Source organism: Penicillium psychrosexuale (assembly GCF_028828465.1).
Source record: "Penicillium psychrosexuale strain IBT 29551 chromosome Unknown utg000004l, whole genome shotgun sequence".
NCBI lineage: Eukaryota > Fungi > Ascomycota > Eurotiomycetes > Eurotiales > Aspergillaceae > Penicillium > Penicillium psychrosexuale.
Window position 1 is genome coordinate 1,820,107 of NW_026643189.1, and position 11,689 is coordinate 1,831,795.

An 11,689-nucleotide genomic window follows, 5' to 3' on the forward strand; every position below is an offset into this window, starting at 1 on the left:
ATTTCTGCTCGTTCTTTCTATTCTTCTTCGAACCCTTCATGTATTGCTAACTTCTTTGATCTCTCCCCACAATGGATGGAGAGTCTAATTCCTGTATGTGTACATAGCAAGTCCTTTATTCTTCCACAACATTGAGATATCTTTTTTTGAAAAGTCAAAAACGTCGTAAACTAGCGGATTGTTCACTTGTCATTGGGCATAGATAGGATGCACACAACTGACGATACTTGACTGCCCATGGTCTTTGATTTGAAATCTTCATTGAAAAATACATACACAAAACCAAAAACACCATAGCACCTTTCTAATAGCAATGGCAATAGCCCGAAAGCATAGCCGCGAACGCCGTATTTCCCACAAAATGTTGACCGGAGGCAGAGGTAGAAAATATGAGAAAAAACTAACACCAGACACGAAAAGAAGATATTCCGCGAGGTGGGGAGGCTCCGAAGACCCTCAAAAATGATAGTGTAGATACAAATCAAGAATGGAAATGTTGGTACGTTGACACCGCAGAAGAACATTACTGCAGCGTGGGCTGGACTGCAAGGGTCCAGAAGGTGGAAAACAAGATATCAACAAAAACAAAAAAATAAAAAAACCAGGTATTAGGTTGATCATAAGGCTGAAAAAACAATTCATCAGACGCGGCCTAAACCGCCAGGTATGTGCTCGTCAGCTCATTGCATGTTTAGGCCTGTCCCTTCGGCTTCGAAAGCATGTTGAGGCGGCTCATGCTGAGAACGCCGCGACTCTTCTTGCTAGCGGGAGTACCGATTTGGCCAGAAGGACGCACAGGAGTCTTCGTAAGGCGTTTCTTCACCGGGCTTGGAGTAGGCGGGTTAGACTTGAACCTCTTGGTGCTGCGCTCATCAGACTGCATATCGGCAGGCGGCACATTTTCACGATCTGCAGTGTTGGGAGCATCCTCATCGTTGACTTCACTGCGGTGTCTCTTCTTATTAAGAATGCCGTGAGCAATGCCATGAGTCAGCACCGGAAGCTCTTGATATGGAGCGGGTTGTTCACCGGCATTCGATTTGCGAACACGACGAATGGACTTGAATTCGGAAGTAGGAGTAGTGGAAGTTGAGACAGCCGAGTTCTTCTCGGGAGTGAGAGCCGGGAGAGTGGGGTAGACCACAACCCCGGGCATGGACCGAAGCTGAGCTGAAGAGACCTTGGAAGGAGAGGGTGAGGCGATAGCAAGTTCGTGACGAGACTTAACACTTGGAGTGAATTCAACGTGCTTCTTTGGCGAAGGGGTTGGCGCGGAGTCGCTCACATCACCAGCTCCTCCAAAGAGCGACTTGGGGTTGAAGTCGGGCGCTGCAATGTGGGTGCCAGAAGCAATTTTGGCAGGGTCGCGGGAGAAGAGGGGTTGGCGCCGACGAAGAATAGATCTAAGGCTACCAAGAGTGGGCAATTTGCTTTTGAGGCGTGGGTTGAAATCAGTGCGAGGAGTTCGAGGTGAGGCCATTGTTTTGGCGGCCGGAGACAAATTCAAAGATGGAATCATTGAGGTTCTCGGCGCCTTGATGCTGGTAGAGGTCGTACGAGCAAGCGAAGCATGTGTGGGAGTCATGATGGAACTGCGAACGTTTGTGCGAGGGCGAGGGCGAGGACCTGCAGGTCGACGGGGGGTTTCGACCTTCTGGGTTTGATCCTTTGATTCATGACTAGTGGATTTATCTTCGATTTGGTTGTGCTTGACACGCTTAGATGCTGTAGCAGCCGTGGGAGTGGACAATTTTGAGATCTTAGTGGCAGGGCGAGAAGGGGACGAGTTCTGGCTCTCTGGTTCGTCAAGCTGCGCTTTGGACTTGGACCGCTTCAGGGACTTGGTAACAGGCTGGAAGCGACCAGGGGTAGCACGGAAAGATGAAGCATGTCCGGCAATGGAGTCCATCTTTCTGAATTCCGCCATGTGGATGTCGCTGAAACGGTTGGCCCTGCCCTTTGGCATGGCAATCTTCCGGTCCCCATGAATTTTCTCGGCCTTGTGATCTTCACAGTCTTGCTCTGAGTTGCTCTGAACCATTTGCGCCTTGATTCGAGCCGCATCAGCCCGAAGGCTTTCCATCAGCAGTTTGGCCTCTTCGCTGAGTTCCGTCTCCTGGGACTGAAACTTGTACTCGAACCCTGGGGTTCCGAACTGGTCGGTCGCGGGAGACGCCTTGGATTTGGTCGGGGTGTTGTCGCTGATACCGTGCTTGACTATATTGCCATTGGCATCTTTCTTGATGGGATTGAATCCGAGGAGTAGGCCTGAGTCTGCATGTTTGGTTGTGCTCTGTTGGGCTTTGCTGGGATGCATTTCTTCGCGGGACGGACGAGCCGCAGTCACACTAGTAGGGGTCCTCATACTAGCGCGCTTCCGTTGAGCGGACGCCCGAGGAGTTTTCGCAATGGGAGTTTGGATGCGTGGGAGTTCGGGGGTGTCAATCTCTTCGCCTTCGGCAACAGAGTGAAGTCTGGAAGCTGCGACTGGCTGAGTGGTCATTTCTTCAACCTGAAAGAAAAAAAAACAATTGAAGTTAGTTTACCGCGATTTCGACGATCATCAGGACCTCAATCTGTCCCACAGCAGGCGTCACTATGCTACTCACCTCCGGGGTGTTCTGGCGACGAATGCGAGCGGAACGGCGGATCGCCATGACTGAAGACGTGAAGCAAGGAATCAACAAATATCAATAGAATGCAATAGCCCTAAGAAGCAGTGCAGGGGGTAAATTGGTCGAGACAGGGTGTGGGGGAAGTATCAAAGTCGAAGCGAGGCCAAAATGTAAACAACGCGCTTGACGTCAGATGACTCAGCATCTTCCTGAGCAACCTTTGAACTACGGAGTACAAACTATCGCTAACTACACATTCTAGCTCGCATGTTATTCTCCTTAAGAAGTCTTTCATATTGATTTAGTTACCCTTTATCTTAATCCTCCTAGATGAATACTAATACAGTTTCATCTTGGTCCAATAGTAAAAATACATAGCAAATCCTTCCAAAAATCGGAGAAGATGCCAGTGACCACCAAAAGCTGGATAAACTTCTTGTCACAATATAGAAAAAACAAAGTTAAGCATGGTATCCATGCAAGTGCTCATGCAAGTGCTGGCGCCAGTGCTCATGAATGTGTCTCTCGATATCTTGAGTAGCGGTGGTCTCCTGCGTAGCAGCCTCTTGAGTAGTAGTGACGTATTGCGTAGTGGTGGTCTCTTGCGTAGCGACGGCCTCTTGAGTAGTGGTGGTGTATTGTGTAGCGACAGCCTCTTGAGGAGCAGTGGTCTCTTGAGTAGAGGCGGCCTCTTGAGTAGCAGTGGTCTCTTGCGTAGCGACAGCCTCTTGAGGAGCAGTGGTCTCTTGAGTAGCGGTTGCCTCCTGGGTAGAAGTGGTCTCTTGAGTAGCAGCGGCGTTTTGGGTAGCGGCCTCAGCACCCTGGCCCCATCCAGTAGGCGGGTTATTGCCGGGCAATTTCTCAAGAACACCAGCGATCTGCTCGGGGACTAGGTTGGGAATGTTGCATGTAGTTGAGGCGTCATTGATGAAACCAGCATCAGCACACTTGTCCATTCCAGAATCCCCAGCATCACAGTTATCAATAATCTTCTGCAAGACCGATTCATCCCAGCCAGCGATCTATATTCGTATTAGCCAGTGGTCCCCGACATATCATCCGGTAAGCACATAAACGTGCAAATAGATATACTCACAAAGTCACCATGAAGCGAATACCCCGTCCGATCACCGTTACTGAGAATGAAAGGCTGCGAGCCAGTACCCTGGGTCCACATATCGGCAAACAGCGGTGTGTTCCAATACACCTCGTAGAAGATATGGGGAACGTGGATCCAACCAGGTGGACAGTTCGCCTTGCCACCAGTGGTACCCTTGCTACTAGGGAAGACCATGTTTGTCTTGTAGTCATCAAGCCCAGCCTCAGGATTGTAGCACGAGGGGAAATGAATATCGGCACGCAGGGGCGACGCATAGCCATCACAGTTCATATCCGGGAAGCCAGCGCCAGCACCAGCATTGTTTGGATCTTGAATACCGACACCGTGGAGTCCATCCGAATCCGGTGGGTAGGAAGGCACATCATAAGAAGAGCGGGGGCATGTGAACTGGACAGGTTGGATAGTTCCCTGGTTCGTGTCGAGGACATTGGCGGCACCGCCTGGGGGTGGTGTACGTAGGGAGCTGTTACCGATGAACATGCGCAGACCGACAGGGAAAGCTTTGATCTCGTCGTCGGTTGGCTCGAAGAAGTAGTAGACATTCATGTAGAACATTGGGACCGAGAGGAAGCTACCATTATCGGCTTGGAAGTATAGCGATGGAGTCCAGTAGTTGCTCTTGTCGGCATCGACGAGGGATGAGGTGCAGTTGGAGTCCAGCAGGGCATCGTCTGTCATGGTGAGGTTGAAATTGCTTCCTCCCTGGATGGCGTGCGAGTGTGAAGCCGCCTCTCCGGGGTTCATGATCGGATCCATACGGCCCATTGTCAGGGGACCATTGCCGTAGAAATGGTTCACGGCAAAGGTACGCGAGTCTTTTGCGAGTGCCAACTCGAAGAAGACCGCGGAGGTCACGAGGGTGCACAAGGCCTTGACGTGCATTTTGAAAGTATATCGAAAGAATCGGTTGGAAATAGCAATATGCAGCAACGAGAAAGATGCCTCAGAATTAAGTAGAAATGAACGGCGGCTGCTCAAGTACCGGACTCGAGGGTAAAAGAATGGAATGATGTTTCGAACTCAACAAAAAGAGGAAGGGCCATTGTTATATACCAGGGAGAATCGGTCTCATAGAATATTCTCGTCAACTCGTTCTCGTAAGTCGTTCTCGTACAATCGTTTTCGTTCTCGGTGGGGAGTTTCTTTCTTCGATAGTTAATGGATAATCAGGGTCCAGGCCAAGGACTCCACATGGTGTCAATAGGTGATTAGACGCCTTGTTAAGTGTGTATAAGGTAGTGGGTGTAATAAGATGAGGAGGGTGTTTCAGGGTAGAGTAATTTGAAACGTGGGGCTACGCCTTAGGGCACTTACATTTACCTAAAGGGGATTGACGGAGAGGATGATAAATCAAATCCCAGACTCCTGGGAATCGTCGATTTCCACATGGACTTTTCACATGCATAACTTTGTAACACATCATATGATTAAAATGGTTGCTAAATACGGTGCTTTTGAGGCTATTCCCGGAAAGTGTACCTGTCATCCCTTACTTTCCATATACTTCGTTTAGTAAATCATACAGACAGTAGGAGTAGTATGGAGTGATACATAGTATGTAGAATTCATTGATACTAATCCCCCGTGAGCATTATATACACTCATGTTACAGTTTCACCACTTTGCTCTTATCAATTCTTTCCCCCTTATTGAAAACACGCTAGTCTTTATCCGCGTTAACTCGCCGGAGATTAAGAGGATGTTTAGGAAGAAGACTAGGCATTAAGGTAGTCCACTAGTTATGTTAGTATGGAGACCCTGAATCCCTATCCGGTGCAATGCTATCCGGTGAAATCCGGTGCCCTTGGTGGGCTTGCTAGTTTGCCACGATATTAGTATCTTTGCTAGCTCTCCTTTCTCAAGGAATCCACATATTGTTTCTTACAGATGCCCATGATGTAGCATTCCTAGGGATACGCCCAAGACACATGTTCAGGAGTAACCTTTCCATTAAATACTATTCAAGAAACAAAACTATAGATCTAATTCTTGTTGCAGGAATAAATACAACGTAGGAAATAAAAGTCTGGTAGCGAGCAACTCTGTAGGCCAATGCCAAGACCTTCAGCCTCGACTCCCGACGTCTCTTCAATTCGACTCCTGACTACTCGCCGCTCAGGGTTCCATCATGAGATAATAATGAGCCCCGATGGAAGAAAGAGAAACAATGTGGCACTCGACTCTCACCCTAGAGTAAAACGGGGGAGAAAAACAACGTCCTGTTCCCAATGTCACGCCAGGAAGCAAAAATGTAACAGAGAACTGCCTTGCTCTCGTTGTATTCAACGCGGGGTTCCTCAACTATGTCAATGGCCAGAGAAGGAAAAGGGCCATGCGATGCCACCAGAAAGAGTGAGCACTGCAGGTACCGGATAACCCCGCCTCCAAAACGTAGATCATGGCTAACAGTGAACCCATATAACAGATACCCAGGGCACAGAACTGGGGCAGTTGTATATTGCCCGGGGGGCACCAAGCTTCTTCGGTAATTCATATTTTGGCCACCAGGTGGCAGCCCGCATGATTCAGGAGTCAGCCCCCGATCTGCCCCCTATGAGCTTGCTGTCTAGCAAGGATTCTTTGCAATCGTTTCGGAATGACTCTGGGCCCTTTTCGCAAGTGTGGGATTTACTTGGTCTATTACCGCGGAATAAAGTAACCGTGGATCGCCTAATCGAGAAATTCCTGACCGAGATCAACTGGGTTATCGACACAGTTCACCCCGAAACCTTCAGATCTCAATTTGCGGAGTTCTGGGGCCAAAAATTTGGATTCGACGAAATTGCTGGAGTAGATCTTCGCTGGCTCGCTCTTTTGTTTATTATTCTCGCTTTTAGCGTGCTCTTGGACAGCCCTACTACTTCTTCGCCCGAAAAGCGGAAAGAATGCGAAGAAGCCTCTCTTCGTTTCTACTGGGCTGCTAGGAGAGCGATCGTTATCTCACCCTCCTTTCACGGCGAGAGCTTAGATCTTGTCAGGGCAGGGTTGATGGTTACGCGATATCTGTTATACACCAGACAAGTCGCAGAGAGCTGGCTCACCATCAGCTTTGCCATGCGCATGGCCCAAGCACAAGGCATGCATATAGACGGAGAAAAATGGGGGCTATCGAGAAAAGCCACTGAAACTAGAAGACGCCTTTGGAGCAATCTGTACTTGCTTGACAAGACTATTGCCCTCGCTCTCGGCAGACCATACGCGATCTCGGATCATATGTGTCTCATCAAAGCACCTGATAATATATGGCTGGATGGGATGTCTGATGAAGAATCCTCTCTTGCTACCTCTCGTCCATTGAGCTATCCTACGATGAGCACAGTGACACTCCTCGGCAGTGGCTTAGGTAAAATTGCCGGTGAAATCCAAGACCGATGCTTTGGTTTATATTCTGCATCGTACGATACGGTGATTGAGATGGACAACAAGCTTGTTGCATGGAAAGAGCAACTCCCGTCCTACTTTGCCGTGGAAGACCCCGAGCTTTCACTGGATGAGTCACATACATTTCTACCTTGGCATCGCCTCTATCTGCACTCTGCTTTCCACTTTGCCAGAATCACTCTGCACCGACCTTATCTTCTGCGCGAGTCCATGACCAATCGCTTCAGCCTTAGTCACGAGGCATGCATCTCCTCGGCATCTTCCGATCTGAAGATCCGGTTGCAGTCTTTGAACTACGGAACATCAGAAAATATGAGATGGACACTAGGCACCCACAATATGTTCAACAGTGCCTTCATCCTGGGCATTATCGCCGTGCGGCGGCCTATTGCTCCTCAAACTGCGGCAATCTTGAACGATCTTGAGGAATATTGCGAAAGGTTACGGAAGGATGTTTGGCTAAACGAGTTTGGTCTTGCGGAGGTCAAAGTGGTAGAGTTGTGTATAATCCGTACCACTGGACTCGCCAAGGCCACCGACCAGCCGGGTGACCAGGCCTCAATGAGTCCACCTGAAGTATTGCCAGACTTTATGGCACAGGAACGCGAAAGGAATCCAATGATGTCGACGCCCATGAACATTGAGTCCATTGCAGCGGGCGCCTCGGCCGATCAACCACCTGGTTCTTCGCCTGATATGATGTGGCCTGCAGTCTGGGAAGACCAGAACTTTGCATTTCCACAGGCTGCTGATCTTGAAACCTGGGAGCAAATGATCTCCGAAATTGCATATCACGCTTAGCATATGGAATTTCTTGGGGTCATTTTCGTTGTACAAGCATTTGTCGATATATATTCTTGGTTTTTATGATTGATGTAGCCTCTCAGAAATTATATGACTTGATCTCAATATTCGGTAGTATAAAACACATTCACAGGATATAGCGGAAATCCGGATGGAAATCCCCGCCTTTCTTCTCGTATGATCCCGAGCTGACAATGCGCTCCCTCTCCTCCGGTGACAATTGGTCTCGCTTCTTATTGTGATATCGGAGCAAAGCCCACATGCTAGCATTGCCACAGAATGCAAGACATATAGCAGCAAGGGAAACAGAATGACCGACCACATATCGTCCATTTATCGATGACTTGTAGATTTGACCAGCCTTGAGTTATGTTAGCTTGAGGTCAATGCCACAAAACGAGCACGCTAATATGATATTCCACTTACAATCAAACCGGCGCAATTTCCGATAGTCTGCTGTAGGCCTACTCCCATGGCACGCTTGTAATAGCCAGAATGGCTGTTGGCGTTCCAACTAACCCCAAGTCCAACTACAGCATAGATTCTAGAAGAAAGGTTAGTAATTGCTCAACGGATACTCCAACGGAAAATACATACCCAGTAACACACACATATGTCGCAAAATAGAGTACACCTCGTTTATGAACATCCACTCCCAGCAGCATGGCATAGCCAACAGCCGTCACCAGACACAGGGGGACCATGAAGATAGCTCGCATGCGCACTCGGTCGGAGAGATTTGCAATGACCAGGTAAAACGCGGAGGCCCAGATATACACAGGCACCGTGAGCAGTTGGGTCTTGACCGAATCAAACCCAAACCCTCGGATGATAGTAGGCAAAAAGGTACTGAACCCGAAGGAGCAGATATTGACACAGATTTGGTTGAACGAGGTGAGCCAGCTCTTGGGGTCTTTCAGTGTCTTCCAAACTTCCTTGATATCAAACTCTTCAGTATCAGCATACCGTGCTGACTGTTGCATGCGCATGCGCATCAGCTCTTTCTCTTCTTCGTTCAAAAAGTAGGCAGTTTCGTAGTTGTTTGGAAGGAGGAAGAACGTGGCAATGCTAATGACCGCGCTCATGATGCCCTCCACAATGAAAAGCCACCTCCAACCTTCAAGGCCGCATGCGCCATCTAGGCGAATCAGTCCAAAGGCGAGTCTAATGTTCATGTTAGCCATTGTTGTTCGGATTGGTTTGATAGAATAGGGAGAATCGCGCATACAATCCACCAAAGCCTCCACTCAGAGCAGCAGACACAAACAGATACGAAATTCTCTGTGCTTGTTCCTCGCGCTTGTAAAAGGTAGTCAAGAGGACGGTCAAGCAACTGCACAATAATTAGCTTCCACCCAAAGCAGATTTTTATCAAGGCAATCGATAGTCTCACGGGAATAGACCACTCTCAAAGACACCGAGGAAAAGTCTGGTGATATAAAGCCCGGCGACATTCTTGATAAATCCAGCAGACAATATGGATGCACTAAAGCCAAGGATCAATGCAGAAATGAGTCTGTTTGGGCGTAATTTCTTGAGGAGCATAGAGAACGGGATCTCAAAGAAGACGTAAGTCGCGTAGAACAAAGACACGGCATCTGGGTATTGTTAGATATAGCTTGGAATATTGGACGAAGGTAATCTCACTTCCTAGTTCATTTCCGACTAAACCAAGATCTTCCTGTAAGAGCTAAGTCAGTAACCCACTGCTTCACAAAACGTGGACTCGACCTTACCGGCATTCCAGCAACAGCTGCATTTCTAGCCAGGAGTTAGCGATAGGAATCCTTGCTGCGTGGAGGAAAAACTTACCCCAAGTTGCTTCGATCAAGATATGCAACCAAGAAAATGAGCATCACCAAAGGACAAATGCAGAGATCAAGCTTCCATAGCAGCTTTCTCTCTCGGATAGGGTCAACTACGAAGTTGCCCATCTGCACATCGTGATCCGAGGATAGATCAGCTTGTTTGATATCCATCTCCTTGTTCATCTTGAATGAGTATGTAGATTGATCGTATACGGAATCCATCCCCATCGGTTCTTATATATAGAAGCTGTCACAAGCGTTATCAATGATCGGGAAATCCTTCGGTTTATTCAAGCACTCGACGAAGGTAAGACGAAGAATTTCCCGAACATTTTAGGTGGCGGCCATGACCAATTAAGTTTGGTGTCATGGCGAGAGATAAGCTCCAGGGCTGGACCAAGGCTTTTCGTGCATTAGTTCGTCCCATCGGGGCACTTTAACCTTAAAACTTTACCATAATCGCGTCTATACCTAGGTATATCTCACCTTTCCTGAACTATCACTTTTTTAACTGCCTCCGACGTTTCAATGATTTCCCACATGGCTTACAATCTTGCCCAGGGGTATATTAGCTAATCGCTATCTTTTATCGACAGGGATTTCCCCGCGTTTTATCGTCTTGGCGTCGGCAATTGTGAACTCTAATTTATCTTATCTTCCAATTTCCCGATGAATTTCCCGACGCGAGGTATGGAAGACTGCCCATTGATAAGGAGACAAAGCACACTCGCACTTTTTCTCATTCAGAAATCTTTTATATCGCCTATCTCTCAAAATGGGAATTTCGAACATGAATGGGACGGAGTTCACAGATGCCCCGGCAAAACATCCAGTAAGTGCTTTGCCAAGACCATTACCATGTTGGAGTGATCTAATATGCTATAGGTTTGGAAGCGATGGGTTCGCTTCAGAGCTGAAGATGGTAAAATATATGGCGGAGAGCCGGTGAATCCGGATATTGATGGTATGGTATACTCAAGTTCATGAAAGGCCAACCCATACTGACAGACTCATAGTGGGTCAGGCTATAGAAAAGAATGCCGAAGTCCCAGTCAAAGTCGTGGCTGGTAACTCGGCATTCGATTATGATGCTTTATTCACGGGTGAAATCAAAACCATTGATGAACTGCTATCCCCGGTTTCGCAAATTGAAGCTGGGGCTGTTCGGTGCATCGGCTTAAACTACAAAGAGCACGCAGCCGAGATGAAGTTGACTCTTCCAAACACGCCAACGTTAGTATATCTGCCCTTGCCTTTAACACTTGCTGATACCGTGCAGTGTGTTTCTAAAGGCCAGCACTTGCATTGCATCTGCATGCGAGCCGATTGTACTTCCTTCCAACGTGGGCTACGATGAAGCGGACTATGAAGTTGAGTTGGCGATAGTCATCGGCAGAAAATGCAAAAATGTTTCGGTCTCCGAAGCAGTCGACTATATTCTAGGCTATGCAGTCGCCAATGATGTGACAGCCCGCAAGCATCAAGAGAAGACATCACAGTGGTCTTATGCAAAGGGAATGGTATGTCGATATAGTCAATGCCCAAGATGAAGTTCACAACTAACCTCTAGCAGGATGGGTTTTGCCCACTCGGTCCATGTATCGTATCTACAGAACAAATCCCGAATCCTGCAGTCTTGAACTTGAAGACCCGTCTCAATGGAAAGATCATGCAGAATGAATCCGCCGATGACATGATCTTCAACGTGCCAGGAATTGTGTCCTATGTTTCTCAGGTACATAATGACATCATCTCTTTTACACAGATATAACTAACTCAAGTATTAGGGCCACACATTACTACCCGGGACCGTCATCATCACCGGAACGCCGTGTGGCATTGGTATCTCACAGAGCCCACCACAGTTCCTCCAGCCTGGAGATGAGCTGCGGATAAGCATAAGTCATGGGTTAGGTACTCAAATATGCCCGATTGTGAGAGATTGAGCATTGCATTAATCA

The 11,689-nt window shown here is 48.0% G+C and overlaps 5 protein-coding genes across 5 annotated transcripts; 2 read left to right on the forward strand and 3 right to left on the reverse strand.

Moving 5' to 3' along the window:
• Positions 1 to 691: 691 nt before the first annotated feature.
• On the reverse strand, positions 692 to 2,657 carry N7518_006510 (uncharacterized protein; the record flags this gene model as incomplete). Its single annotated transcript, XM_057187437.1, has 2 exons — positions 692 to 2,512; positions 2,610 to 2,657. The coding sequence occupies 2 exons, from the start codon at positions 2,655 to 2,657 to the stop codon at positions 692 to 694; spliced, it is 1,869 nt and encodes a 622-aa protein (XP_057039140.1).
• Positions 2,658 to 3,076: 419 nt separating this feature from the next.
• On the reverse strand, positions 3,077 to 4,617 carry N7518_006511 (DUF1996 domain-containing protein; the record flags this gene model as incomplete). Its single annotated transcript, XM_057187438.1, has 2 exons — positions 3,077 to 3,637; positions 3,712 to 4,617. 2 exons carry the CDS (start codon positions 4,615 to 4,617, stop codon positions 3,077 to 3,079), a joined length of 1,467 nt encoding a protein of 488 aa, XP_057039141.1.
• Positions 4,618 to 6,038: 1,421 nt separating this feature from the next.
• N7518_006512 (fungal specific transcription factor domain-containing protein) lies at positions 6,039 to 7,917 on the forward strand (the record flags this gene model as incomplete). Its single annotated transcript, XM_057187439.1, has 2 exons — positions 6,039 to 6,087; positions 6,161 to 7,917. 2 exons carry the CDS (start codon positions 6,039 to 6,041, stop codon positions 7,915 to 7,917), a joined length of 1,806 nt encoding a protein of 601 aa, XP_057039142.1.
• A 130-nt stretch (positions 7,918 to 8,047) lies between these two features.
• N7518_006513 (uncharacterized protein) lies at positions 8,048 to 9,911 on the reverse strand (the record flags this gene model as incomplete). Its single annotated transcript, XM_057187440.1, has 8 exons — positions 8,048 to 8,281; positions 8,347 to 8,464; positions 8,518 to 9,084; positions 9,149 to 9,253; positions 9,314 to 9,518; positions 9,568 to 9,601; positions 9,657 to 9,681; positions 9,733 to 9,911. 8 exons carry the CDS (start codon positions 9,909 to 9,911, stop codon positions 8,048 to 8,050), a joined length of 1,467 nt encoding a protein of 488 aa, XP_057039143.1.
• Positions 9,912 to 10,503: 592 nt separating this feature from the next.
• N7518_006514 (fumarylacetoacetate hydrolase family protein) lies at positions 10,504 to 11,674 on the forward strand (the record flags this gene model as incomplete). The annotated part of the gene is made up of 6 exons (XM_057187441.1): positions 10,504 to 10,560; positions 10,614 to 10,692; positions 10,745 to 10,961; positions 11,008 to 11,248; positions 11,302 to 11,463; positions 11,516 to 11,674. 6 exons carry the CDS (start codon positions 10,504 to 10,506, stop codon positions 11,672 to 11,674), a joined length of 915 nt encoding a protein of 304 aa, XP_057039144.1.
• Positions 11,675 to 11,689: the final 15 nt, after the last annotated feature.